We start from the raw sequence: 14188 nt of genomic DNA, 5'->3' as shown, positions 1-14188 counted from the left end.
TCAGAGACACATAACCAGAGTTTGGGCCCTGGCCCTGACACTTAGCCTCCCATATGGGTTTAGGAAAAACAAATGACCTCATTTTTCTCTGGAAAACGGGCTCAGTGATAGCTGCTCAGACTTCTCCCTCCCAGGATTATCAAGAGGATTGTCTGAAATATCTCATGTATTGATGGGCAGCCATCTCCCTGTCCAGGTTAGGGGAAGGGGGACTGATGAGAGCCTTGAAGCCCTCCTGGGGCTTCCTTAGGCAGGGTTTGGTCTGTGGTTTCTGTGATCACAGATAAATTCCCATGACCGTGCTACCCATGTGTATAAACCCCAATTGTGTGTCCCCTCTCCTGCTGTGGCTCCAGGTCACTGTTTTGCTGAAGGTGGGGACACAGTTTGTATGGAGGGGAGCGGGAAAAGTCAGCACCCAGGCAAGAGGGTACAGGGAGGCTGGAGCAGCCCTGAGCCCTGGGTCCCGGCCAGTGAGGAAGAGCATGCCAGACTTTCGCAGGAAATGGGAAGGGAAACAGCATGGATTCTCCTTGCTCAAATCTGGGGGGAGAACAGAACCCTGGGCCACGTTTCAGGTTGGGAGGTGGGAGCCCAGGCTGAAAAAGTGGTGACATCTAGAAAGGAAGTGTGATAAGAAATATGACAGGGCCTGTGGAGGAGGGAGGGGCAGGATGGGCAGTCCCTGTGTAAACAGCGTCCTAGGAGCCAGATTCAGGTGAAAACAGGTGCTCTCCATCCAATTACATCAGAACCGCAGCGAACATCTGCATTGAGGCGGGGCCAGCCTAACCACAGCTGACACTTCACTCACAGCCCCTGTCCAGTACTCAGGCCAAGACTGCAGGAAGAGATGCCTCTTGACCACTGCTGCTGCTAAGTCGCTTCAGTTGTGTCTGACTCTGTGCAACCCCAGAGATGGCAGCCCATCAGGCTGCCCCGTCCCTGGGATTCTCCAGGCAAGAACACTGGAATGGGTTGCCATTTCCTTCTCCAATGCGTGAAAGTGAAGTCGCTCAGTTGCGTCTGATTCCTAGCGACCCCACGGACTACAGCCCACCAGGCTCCTCCAACCCACAGATAAAAAGCAATGTTATTTTTTCCCCCCCAGAAACAGAAAACAATGTGCTAACTTTACAGCAATAGACAGAAAACTAAAAAAAAAACAAGTTTAAAAAAAATACATAATTGTACACGAGTGTTCGTCACTCAGTCACATCCAATTCTTTGTGACTCCGTGGACTATAGCCCACCAGGCTCCTCTGTCCATGGGATATCCCAAGGCAAGAATGCTGGAATGGGTTGCCATTTCCTCCTCCAGGGGATCTTCCTGACCCAGGATCAAACCTGGGTCTCCTGCATTGCTGGCAGATTCTTTACTGTCTGAGCCACCAGGGAAGCCTGTAATTGTACATGAAACCTAGGCTGTCACGGTGAGAAGAGGTGTAAAGGTCAAGTGTAAACCCTGAGGTCCCAGTAGGTGCATTATGAGGAGAGACAGGGTCCTGGGAAGGTCTCCACGGGCCGAGACATGTGACCTCTGTCCTCTGGAACGCTAACAAGCCTCTCCTCACAACTCGGTTCAAATCCTTATACATGGAGGGCACTGCTCTGAGGAGATGGCTACCAGACCACAACCACGACCACAAGAGAGAATTCTCTGGCTGAAGGAATGACAGCCAAAACCGAACCACGCTCTAGACTGGATGAAGGGAAACCCTGGACCAAGGCACCTGACCCAACAGGAGAGCTGACACGGCCCATAGGATGGTCCCCTGACACACAGACAGGCACAGACTCAGCCCAAGTGCAGGGGCAGGAAACTCGGGAGCTAGCTCCCGCAGGGGTGGGATAAACAGCAAGAAGATTGCAGCTCCTTGCACGAGACCCACATCCTCTTCTGGGCTGTCACTCAATCTCGGGAAACATTGCTTCAGGGAAGAGAAACAAGGGCCCCATTGTGTAGGAGCAGCAGGCGGGTCCTCCTGCCCAATCTGGCCAGGAGCCCTGTTCCCTCGAGGAAGGCTCAGCAATGCTGCCTACATGCTGTTTCCTCATGGACAGTAAAAGGTCAGACCCCTGCCTTGTTGTCAGAGCAGAGACGGTGACCCCAGCTCTTTGGGGAGATGTTCAAGAACACCCACAGAGTTTGGGTCCTTTTTGCTCACCTTACCCAGAAAGATGACCAGCCCGCTGTCTGTCAGCCTTGGCCTGCTAAACATCCCCTTTTCAAATTCAGCTTAAAATCCAAACCTCCTTTCTTGGCGGTGATGACTTCAGAGGTGCCAATGCCGTCAGTGTTGGTCACCCTGCTGGGACAGGTGGACTGCCAAGCCCAGAGTTTGTTCCTAAATCAGACAGACCTGGCCTGGAATTAAGACTGGGTAGCCAGCCTCTGCTTCTGCTTCAGTTTCCTCCTTCTCCCCACAAGGCCTTAAAGGATCTTTAGATCCTCTGACTTCAGCTGCTGGCCTAGGTTTCCTGAGAGGCACACTGAGACTCACCAGAGCTCACTCAGCTAAATGAAGGGGCAAGGATCTACTGTCAGCAGACTCTGCTGGGTTGTTTCTGAATTGCGTCCTTAGGCTGGTCTGCTTCCCAACAGCAGCCTATATTCCTTCACATCCTAGTAGGGTGTATAGTCTCCTTTAGTGTCTAACGTACCACTGTAGAGTAGTTCTAGTATTTACATCATTTCAGAACTCTCAAGTGTAGAGAGAATGGAGGCAGCTCAGGCCATAACACAGGATGTGCCCAACCTGCCAGGGGTTTCTCCACCAGACCAACTTCCACAGCCTGGCCTGGCAGCATCTGCCTGATGGTCTTCCAAGTCCAGAGGCTTCTCAGGAAATGTGAGCAGGGCCCTGGGAGGTGGCCATTCCCCAACCAAACGCTAGGAGAAAACCACCAAGCACGCGGCCAGGAGCACAGGTCCTGGGCAGCACTAACAGGCTCTGAGAGGTGTGACATTGATTTTCACTTTGGGGTGGAAGGAGAGAGGCTTTGACCAGAGAAAACTCTGTTAAAAAGATCAGGGGGATAAAAATAAAACCAAAAATAAGCTGAAAGTTGTGTCATTACTTGTGTGTTTCAAGAGGAAATAGGGCGCACTGCATGCTGTGAGTTTGGCAGGCGGGAGAGGGAGCCAGGGAGAGCCTTCTGTATTCAATACGCGGCATCTGTAATCACTCAGGCTCCCAGAGCAGAATGCCTGTACAGTGGATGTGGTTAATCACAGTGCTGTCCTCGAAGCTCTGGACCAGTGCTGATGCTGAGAGATAAGACTGGAGGTCTGGGTGTGCATCACCCTTCAGCCCAAAGAGCCTCAGGCTCTGGTTTCAGGGGACTCTCCACTGAAGCCTCAGATAATAAATCTCCCCACCTTCAGCCCAGGCCAATAGCCTAAACTTTCAGCTAAAAGCAACAGCTACAGAGAACCATTTTTGTTTCTTTATGAAAATAAATATTTGCAGGAGGTTAAGCAAAAGGACAGGGGCGGGACAGGAGTATGAAGGAGGGGGAGGCCAACACTTTGGGTGAGCTTCATGGCTCCCTCTTCTACAGAGTACCAGCCAGGGCCTCAGGGCTCTCACTGAGTCCACGAAGCAGACGCTTGTGGCTCCCCTTTCCCATCCGAGAGCTGCAGAAGTTTCCCCTTACTTGGGGATGATGCAGTGTGTACCCCATGTCGGGTGTGAGCCCTGATGGCCCCACCTTGGGGCGGTGGGACCTGGAGGCTCTGATCACACCAGGCGTAAATCCCTGTTTCTGTTACCACCAGGGAAGGAAGGAGAGTCAAGTTTAAGAAATGCCCAGTTGAGATATTCAGCCACCAGACAGCTGTATCCTCAGGACCAGCTTCTCATCAGTAAGAGCAAGGCTGAGCCCTGGCCCAGGGCTGCAGGTCAGGCCAACAGATTCTTGCCTTTCAGCGCCGCCGGAAGGCTCGGGATATTCTCCAGGCATTGGGCTCCTCATAGCGGTTGTACAAGGGTTCCAGCCGTTGCTGCTTCTTCTGCTTGCTTAGCTTGGTCGGGTCAGACACCTTGAAGAAGGCCGGCGCAAACTCCACAAGCCACCGGGGGTCGATGGTGGTGACCTCACGCATGTACTCCTTCGTGGTCAGCACCAGCTCATGATACACCACCCTAAGCGGGGCAGAGAGAGAGCTCAAACCTCCAATATAGGACCTGCTCCATGGGCAAGTCACCCTGGTCCCTAGCGGGCCTCAGCTGAGCTTGCACTTGACCCTCTTCCCTCTCCGACCTGACCCCTGAGGAGACCGGAATCTGTTTATGACAGCCACACCCCAATACTGAGGCGTCTGCACACCTCTCACCACAAGAAAGCTGCCGGTTCCAATGAGTTAAGTGACTCAGAGCCAATCACATTCCTTCTCTGGACCTGTTTCCTGCTCTGTGAAGTGTGAGGGTGGTTTTCTGGGCTGTCTCCACAGAACTCCAGGACCCTGAAGAGGACTTGCGAAGCTGCCTCATGGGAATGGGGAAAGCCAAGCAGGCCAGGCTCTATGTCTCCAGCTCTCTTCTGTGGCACAGTGGTTTTAAATCAGTTTTATGTTAAGGTGGGTAAGATTTCAATTTTTTTAAAATACTATTTGAAAAAACAAAAATTTAAGCACCTTACTAGATCTCTGAGATCCTTCCTAGCTCTCACCCCTGTGATTTTATTTCTCTCAACAGGGCCTGATATTGTGTCTAATTCAGGCTTCTGCTGCTCTAGAAACATAAGCGACGTTAGGAAGTGCTGGCTGTGAGTAGGGACACAAACACAAAGGGCCAGCTGATTCCCAAGTTCTCTCCGTCCACCTACCATTCGGGCTGTCTGTTGAAGAGAGCACTGGACGGATGGATGTAGACCACTTGCTGGTCGATCAGTGTCCGGTAACCCTCCTGTGGGTCTTTTTTAGCAGCGTTCCGGAAGAATCCACTGCAGATGGCCTTCTGCACTCGGACTGTGGACTTACCACAGGACACCACATCCAGCTTGTGCCTTGCAAGAGAATAAGTCAAGAGAGGACAAAGATGGGAGACCACCCTGCTTTCTGAGGTTCTACGTTCCAGAATAACAGTACCCAACACCCGCCTTGTGGAGCCCCTGGAGTCGGCACTAGGACCCTCCTTCCAGCCCTAAGTGCACTATAGGGGCAGCTCGACACAGTGGGCAAGATGGATGCCACAAGAGCCAGACGTTTTGCCTGGGTTATAATTCAACCCAACTAATAATGTCACAGATGCTGTAAACAAAGAGCATTTTCTACAACTAATATATCATCTTCCTCTTAGGAACTTCCTAAAGTGACTCTCAGCCCCATCCTCACCTGGGAAGGAGTACAACAGAGATGCAAAAGCTGGAGGAAAAGAGTTTTATGTGAGGAGCAAGAGTACAGGTGCCTGCAGCTTCACAGACACATGCAGAGACACATGCACACGGCACGGCATTCAGCAGACTCAACTTGAGCAGAAGCCACCAGGTGTTACCTGTCCATTATGCCCAGCATCTGCTTGCGAATGTCCTGGGCCCGGCGCAGAGAACGAGCCTGGATAAAGTTCTCATAGCACCATGGGTTGGAGAACTTGTTGTTCTTCCAGGAGTTGTACACAGCCAGCAGGGTGAGGTGGTCCCCTTCGGTCTGGTGGAATTTGGCCTTCTTCTGATCTGCAAGGGCTTGTTTATCCTGCAAGCAGTGGGGAGAAGCTCATTTCCCACCCAAGCTACTGACTGAACACCCAGCAGTGCCGGGACACCCTCCATGGCCCACACTTGATTGTGTGCACATTAAGCACTCGGGTGGCAACAGGCTGATTTTACCCAACTTCGCCTGACCCCTACACGAACACAGGCCTGCACTCCTTACTTTGGGCCTGTAGAAGACGTTCTGCACAGACAGCATGGACACAATGGTCAGCATTTCCTCACTGCAGCCCAGATGCACAGACATGATCAGCATTTTGCACAGCATTGGCTCCAGAGGGAACTCTGCCATCTAGAGGGAGAAGAAGAAACTACAACTGTGACCCTGGGAAAGACCCAGCTGGAGTCGTAGATCAGAGTGGGTAACAGACAGCAGGAAGTTTTTACCCAAGCATGATGATGGGGGGCTGGGGGGAGGCAGGGGATGCCTCGCTCTATTGGAAGAATTTTTTTTTTAATTTCCCAAATAAATTTCAACAAAATGTATATGACCAAGATTATAACTACTGTTGGGGTAGGTGGGAATTTTATAGACATCTTTTCAAGGCTAAACTCAATTACATATCATGAGGTAAGATTAGTTGGATAGAATTTCTTTTTCTGTAAAGAAGAAATAGTTTCAACTTAATAGTGGAAAATCCAGGTTAAACACAGGCATGCAGAATTCTAGTCAAAGCTTATCCAGGGCCTCAGAGCTTAATTTTTTATACAGAACAGAAAGAATGGAAGGCTACCCAGGGAATCTTCCCCAAAGCACCAGAGGCTTAGGGCTGTCCCCTACCCTGCGGCCCAGGCGAGTAAGCAGGCCCTCGTCGTCCAGGGCCCCCAGCGTGTACAGTTGCTCCATGGCTGTGATCAAGGTTTCCATTGGTGGGGCATCCATGAAGTCAAAGGACAGCAGGTCATTGATGCCCATGGCCTAGAATAGAAGGGAACAATGTGTAGATGGCAGGGTCAGCCTCACCAGTGCTCACATGGAGGGAGACTACTTGTCACCTTCTTATTTCTTCAACTGCAATTAGGAAGCTACCAGAGAAGCTACCAGAGCGATTAGCAGGAGGGCTGGGTCACACAAACCTCAAGACTGTTAGAAAACACATATTTTCTTGGGAAATATTAAAAAAAATACTCTCAGAATATACAACTCAAGAACCAAAAGACAAAAATTTTAAAATGGGCAAAGGAAGACATGTCTCCAAAGATATATAAAAATGGGAACAAACACAAGAAAAGATGCTCAATATAACTAGTAATTAGGGAAATGCAAATCAAAACCACCATGAAATACCACTTCATACCCACTAGGATGGCGACAGCCATAATTTAAGAAAGAAAATAATAAGTGTTGGCCAGATATGGAGAAACAGGAATCCTCATACATTGCTGATGGGAATAAAACGGTGTGGCTGCTTGGTGATTCACCAATAAGTTAAACACAGAGTTACCAGGTGATCTAAGAATTCCACTTCTAGGTATACACTCAAAAGAAATGAAAGAAGGGACTCAGGACAAATACTTGTACATTAATGTTCATAGAAACATTACTCACAATAGCTAAAAGGTAGAAACCACCCAAAAGTCCATCAATAGATGAATGGATAAACAAAACACTGTATATACATACAATGGAATATTACTCACCCTTAAAAACAAATGAAATTCTAATACATGCTACAGCATGATGAACCTTGAAAACAACAAGTAAAATAAGCCAGACCAAAAGGACAAATATGTGTGATTCCTTTTATCTGAGGTACCTAGGCTAAGCAGATTCATAGAGACAGAAAATAATTTGGTTACCAGGGGCTGGAGAAGGCAATGGCAACCCACTCCAGTACTCTTGCCTGGAGAATCCCAGGGACGGAGGAGCCTGGTAGGCTGCCATCTATGGGGTCGCCCAGAGTCGGACACGACTGAAGCGACTTAGCAGCAGCAGCAGGGGCAGGAGGGAGGGGGAAGGGGATAGTTCAGCTAAATGAGTACAGAGTTTCAATTTGGGATGATCAAAAAGTTCTGGAAACGGATAGTAGTGACAGCTGCTCAACACTGTGAATGTACTAGTGCATGTAGGTAGTGCCACTGAAATAGACGTTTTAAAAGATTACAATGATAACGTGTTATATATTTTATAATTAAAAAAAAAAGAACAGCTTGCCCTGTCTCCTGCATACATAGTATCTCTTGTGTATCTAGAAAGAGCCCTGTGTGCCATGTTAGGTGGGAGGGATATAAAGAGGACTAAGACAGGGTCTCTGCTCTCAGAGTTCACCATGGTGACACACAAAACCACATGCAATCACCAGCCTGCCACGGAGCAGGCATTTGATACATCTGTTAGCTAATTTTATGAATAAAAGAGACAAATGATACACTATCCAAATGTGTATAAAGGCAGGACCTAAGCTTTCTGTTTCTTTCCCACAGAAGTGATGGTGACCATAAACCCAGCAGGTGTTCAATAACTGCTTACTGTATGAATAAGAACAACAAGGAATTATGTTAGCAATCAGTAAGTGTTGTGCCAAGTGCCTTTACCTGCACTATCTCATTTATCTTCACAGGAGAGACTATTAACAGCTCCCCACTTTGAGAGGAGAATACAGAGCAGAGAGCCGAGCAGGTAAATTTACCAAAGACACACAGCTCAGAGCAGAACTTTGAACCACAGATGCCTCTCTGTTCTCACTTCAGAGACTGGAGCAGGCTTTTTTTTTTCTCTCTGAAGCTCTGTTTTAGCCTTTCGTACAGGGAATGAATAATAAATTACAACAGAACACTGTGCATTAGTAAAGTGCCAGGGCTCCAGGGCAGCACTGGAGTCGGGGGGGCGGCGCTGGGTAGGGGTGCCATCATCTGGGAAATTACTCATGCGGCTCCCCCTGCCAAGAGAGACTGAAGGTTCTCACTGGGGACTGAGAGAGGAAGAGCAGTGATTTAGAATGAAACCCAGACCCAGGGGGCCAGTCTCAAACCTGTAATAACAGTTGTTCCCTTGCAAAGCTTTTGGATTGGGGGTTTTGCTTCCATTTTAAAAGAATAGAATTGGATGTGAAAGTTAAAGGGTTGAGGGAAGTGAGTTTGTCCACAGTTTGGCACTGGCTCGATTTTTCTAATATCCTGTTAGAAAGATAATGCTCCTATCTAAAATCTTTTATAACCAAATATCCTGCTGGTTATGATGGCAAGAAAAAAAAAACATCACAGCACACACGCCAATTTAGCCCCAGACCCGCGGTGGAGAGGCTGTTATCACAGCCATTTGCCTTGTACCCAAAGGGACGGGTTCCATAAGGTTACTGAAGTATTTAACAAGATTCATAAAACCGAGATCCATTCACTAAGGCCATAGAATTGGACTGCTCCACCAGCCCATTCTAATAAGACAGTGATTTCTACCTTGAGCGAGAGCACTGTGCTTGCTAAGTTGGTTCTCTGAATTTCTGGCACGTTGGTGGTCAGCATTTCATCTCGGTAGGCACGTTCTGTATACAGCCTATAACACTTCCCTGGGCCTGTTCTCCCAGCTCTGCCAGCTCGTTGCTTTGCCTGAGCCTAGAGGGGTGGGAATAAAAGCCACATATCTGTTAAACATTCCTTAATGGCTTCACCCAGCAAATCTGTAGAAAGGGGGGCACTTTGCAATGGGGCAAAACCTAAAATGGGGTTTATTTCACTTCCTCTAGGACTATTTCCAAGAGTTCCTACCACCGCTCTTAATCATCCCCACTCAGGGAACTCTGTTCAAGTGAGGCCAAATATTAATACAAGCAAGTGAATAGAAGAAATACTGTAAAGATCACAGAAATATACCTTCAAACTAGTGTGGCACAACATAAATAAGAAAGCATAAAACCAAATGACAAAACCCACCCTCCACCATAACCAAAAATGTAAGTGAACTGAGTAAATATAATGTAATCACACCAGTGAATGACTCTGCAGCTGTTTTAAAAATCAAGTTTTTGAGATGCTCAATGACAGATGAACAGGTTCACTCATAGAGGTGGAAAAGCAAGTTGCCAAACAATACTAATTTTATTTTTTTAATCCTAATGAAAACATACAAACTGTCAGAAATAAAAAACTAGGAAAAAAATACCCTAAAATGTTAACTTTGGCTAACTCTGATGCTAGGCTTGTAGATGAGTTCTATTTTCTTTAATAAATATCCAATAATGAACATATATTACCTTAATTATCAGGAAAATTAAATATGAATCAAAACCCACATACTTACTACACTATTAAAATTGCAATCTAAAATAAACATGAAAAAGGATGGACAAGAAAAAACATCATAAAGAAGACAGTGGTTGGTGGCAATAGGACTATGGGCAATTTTCAAAATAATGTTATATTACTTCTGTACTCAGGGGAGAGGGGCGCTAATTTTTAAAATTAAAAACAATATGTAGGTTAGCCCTAGGTTGCTAGGAAACCAGTGAATAGGAATCTGGAGAGGGCCATTTTCTGACAAAACCATCTGTCTTATAAATAGTATCAGGGTTTACGAATTTCTATGCCAGCTCCAAACCAAAAGATGAGTATGAGAGGTCACTACCCACTCAGAGGGAGGCAGCAGTCAGATTCCACAACATTCTACAAATGTTTCTCAAATTACGGAGGGCAGATATAAATAATTTCTCCATCACTGCGAGTTGCATGTATCACCCCCAGAAGAACTGGTACAGAACACACATGCTGGGACCGCTGCTGCTGCTGCTGCTGCGTCGATTCAGTCGTGTCCGACTCTGTGCGACCCCATAGACGGCAGCCCACCAGGCTCCTCCGTCCCTGGGATTCTCCAGGCAAGGACACTGGAGTGGGTTGCCATTTGCTTCTCCAATGCATGAAAAGTGAAAAGTGAAAGGGAAGTCGCTCAGTCGTGTCTGACTCTTTGCAACCCCCTGGAATGCAGCCTACCGGGCTCCTCCATCCATGGGATTTTCCAGGCAAGAGTACTGGAGTGGGGTGCCACTGTCTTCTGCCCAAGTTTAATTTCTTTTTCTTTTCTTTTAGGGCCACATCCCACAGCAGGCATGGCTTCCCAGGTGGCTCAGTGGGTAATCTGTCTGCAATGCAGGAGACTCAGGAGACATGGGTTCAGGTTGGGAAGATCCCCTTGAGGAGGGCATGGCAACCCACTCTAGTATTCCTGCCTGGAGAATCCCTTGAACAAAGGAGCCTGGTGGGCTACAGTCCATGGGGTCACAAAGAGTCAGACACGACTGAAGCGACTGAGCACATACACATACATGCACGCACGCACTGCAGACATATGGGATCTCAGTTCCCCAAGCAGGGATTGAACCCGTGCCCCCTGCATTAAAAATGCAGTCTTAACCACGACCACCAGGGAACTCCCTGGCCCAGGTTTAAATCCTGGCTCTACCAGCTATGTGACCTTAGGCAAGTCACTTAACCCCTCTGGCCCTCAGTCTCACTTGTGAGATAAGGATAATAACATCTACCACAAAAGATCAACTGAGAATGTAATGAGTTCATGTGCGTGAAAGTACCTGGGACGGTGCCTGGCACGCAGGAAGTACCCTGCAAGTATTAGCTATTATTACTTAAGTTTCAAAATGAAAATAGCCTGATGGAATTATAGATTATGAGAGTAATACATGCCTCTTATATAATATTAAGACAATATATAAAAGTACAGGGAAGAAAATGTGCTTTACCCATCAGCATAGAAACCACAGCAGCACCACCGAGAAAGAACCTTGCCTAACATTTGCCTATACTACGCTTTCAATTGCAGGTATGTTCACATACGCTGTGCACAGGCACATACCATCTATTTTTAAACCAAAACTGGATTATACTACTCATGCTATTTTGTAGCTCATTTTTTTCAAATAATATATCACAGTTATGTGCTTATGTCATTAAATATAGATACACACCACTATGCTAATGTCATATAACATTCTATGGCATGAATTTACCATACTTTATTAAACTACTTCCCTTTCGGAGCTCATTTAGAATTTTCCCAGGTTCCCTCTAATACAAATAATGCTTCATGAACATCCTTTTCCATTACCTTTGGATATGAGTTCAATCATTTCTAACTTTCAGATTTACTTCCAGAAGCAGAACTGTTAGGTTCAAGAAATGAACTTTTAAATTTCAGATACACTGGGGCCAAACTGCCTTCAAAAAGGATGATCAGGATATTCATTTTAAAATATAATTTAGGCAGGAAACTGTTCCATAATTACCAAACAGACACTATCATTTCTTGAATTATTACTATCTCAGATATTTGTGGGTAAGTACAATATTTTTAAAAATAATATTCTTAAGATAATCAAGGGTGCTAATATTAAATTTCTTTTTTTTTAAGTTCCAGTTTTATGGGGTTTTTTAATGTTGAAACACTATTCTGAAGATTAAAAACAAACAACACAAAATCTCCTGTATCTCAACAAAGAAGCCAGTATCTTAAAACAATAAAGTTCAAAATACAAAACCATAAAAAATGTCAGAAAAGTCCTAACCAGGATTTTCAGAAAAGCTGCCAGAAGAAGTTGCCCTACCTGAGAAATAGGAGTCACCACGAGCTGGTCAATCCCTGTCTTAGAATTGTACACCTTCTGCTTCACGAATCCAGGGTCCACCACATAGTAAATGCCATCAATAGTCAGCGATGTCTCCGCAATGTTGGTGGCAATCACGACCTGCAGCCAAGAGGGACATAGTTGGATTGAACTGCCCAGTCTCAGTCCTGAGGTATGAAATGAGACTTCTGAACTCCGACATCTTTCCAAAGAGATTGTGCAGCTCTCTCCCTCCCTCTAGATGGTTAGAGAGCACTTAATCTCTGTTTGGCCCCAAATGGGTGGAAGGAGAGGTGCCTTCATCTTAAGTGTTAGGCTGGGGAGGGAGCAGTACCTGAGAGCAGTGGAATAGGAAAAAGCAATGGCCAATCAAAGCCAATTTCATTTGTGCAAGTGGCTACATCCCTCATTTTCTAGATCCAATGCTGATTACTACAATTTTAATTTTCTAGCACCCTGGGAAAGCAGAGATTTCCTGGTATCACATGTGCCAGTGCAAAATGAGATTTTCCTTCCCCCACAGGGACATCTGTACTACAAAATGAGCTGTTTGTGTATGTGGAACAAGGGGGAGACTTTTTTTTTCTGATGATAAAATGAACCACGAGGCAGCAGAGGAATTTCACGATTTGTGTGTAAAAAGCAGCACATGTGATCTGGATTATTGGTCTCAGCCTGGTACTGCCACTCTTCTTCCACCCAGAGGTTCAGACAATAAAACACAACTGCTTGGAAAAATCATTGCCAGGAGGCACCAGAACATCTCACCTCATGCCAGCATTTTACTGGCCCTGAAAGGCTTCTACCTGCCAGAGAACTCCCCCGTGGAGAGCAGCACAATCACCAGGAACAGAGAAGGAGTCACCGTTTTCCTCTCAAATCTGCTCCTCTTCATTTACCTCCTCAGCACCATCTTCCATCTAGCAGTCCAAGCCAGAAACCTGGTAGTCATTCCTGACTTCTCCCCACTGCCCTTCCCTAAATCTCCAGGCGCCCACTATGTCTTGACCGTTCTAACTCTTCAATGTTATTCAGATCCATCTGTCTTCCAGATGGTTACTAGATTCATTCTGGTGATCATCTTATAATGTATGCAAATGTCAAATCACTTTGTAGTGCCCCTGAAACTAACATAATGTTGTACATCAACTGTATTTCAATTAAAAAAGAAAATCCATCTGTCTTCCATTCCTAGGTATGTACTCAAGAGAAAAGAAAACATATGTCCACACAAAAACTTGTAAACAAATGTTCGCAGCAGCGTTATTCATAATAGCTAAAAGGTGGAAACAATCCAAATGTCCATCAACTGATGAATGGATAAACAAAATGTGGTACATTCTGTTCTACAACAGAGTATTCTTTAACAGCAAAAAGAAATGAAGTGCTTATACATGGTACAACATGGATGAATCTTGAAAACACACTAAGTGAAAGAAGCTAGCCCCCAAGGACCACAAATTATAATGATTCCATTTATATGACATGTCCAGAACAGGTGAATCCAGAGACAGAAAGTGGTTCCCAGGGGCTGAGCAGAGGGGTGAATGGGGGATGATTTCTAAACGGTCTCTTTTGGGGATGATAAGATTGTTCTAAAAATTAAGTTGTAGTGATTAATGGTTAGTGATGAATGATTAATAACGGTAATTCATGGCTGCACAATTCTGTGAATATACTAAAAAAATTCTGTGACTATACTAACATGTACTGAATGTTATGCTTTAAAGGGGTAATTGTTTGGTATGTAAATTATATATCTCAATAAAGCTATTACTGTAAAATCCATCTGTCTCCTTTCCCACTGTCTCACACATACTCACAGTCAATTCCAGCTGCTAGAACTACACATCTCCCTGAAAACCCTCACAGCTCTTGGCTAGGAGGGCCTGTTCTGCCGACTTGGA

At 46.0% G+C, this 14188-nt stretch overlaps 1 protein-coding gene across 2 annotated transcripts in view; it reads right to left on the bottom strand.

Annotated features, from left to right (window-relative positions):
* Positions 1–3436: 3436 nt before the first annotated feature.
* DHX8 (DEAH-box helicase 8) overlaps positions 3437–14188 on the bottom strand; it is a 53452-nt gene continuing 42700 nt past the window's right edge. For both annotated transcript variants that reach the window (XM_070773564.1, XM_019981655.2), the window contains exons 17-23: positions 12261–12401; positions 9109–9264; positions 6494–6631; positions 5876–6004; positions 5499–5695; positions 4831–5010; positions 3437–4148 (exon numbers count right to left, since the gene is read on the bottom strand). In XM_070773564.1, the coding sequence (XP_070629665.1) occupies positions 3929–4148; positions 4831–5010; positions 5499–5695; positions 5876–6004; positions 6494–6631; positions 9109–9264; positions 12261–12401 (1161 nt within the window). In that variant the 3' untranslated portion in view covers positions 3437–3928. The remainder of the gene's footprint in view (positions 4149–4830; positions 5011–5498; positions 5696–5875; positions 6005–6493; positions 6632–9108; positions 9265–12260; positions 12402–14188) is intronic.

The sequence above is a fragment of the Bos indicus genome, chromosome 19 (assembly GCF_029378745.1).
Source record: "Bos indicus isolate NIAB-ARS_2022 breed Sahiwal x Tharparkar chromosome 19, NIAB-ARS_B.indTharparkar_mat_pri_1.0, whole genome shotgun sequence".
In the NCBI taxonomy this organism is placed as follows: Eukaryota; Metazoa; Chordata; class Mammalia; order Artiodactyla; family Bovidae; genus Bos; species Bos indicus.
Note: the sequence above shows the minus strand (reverse complement) of the source record. Positions and strands in the feature narration are given on the sequence as shown.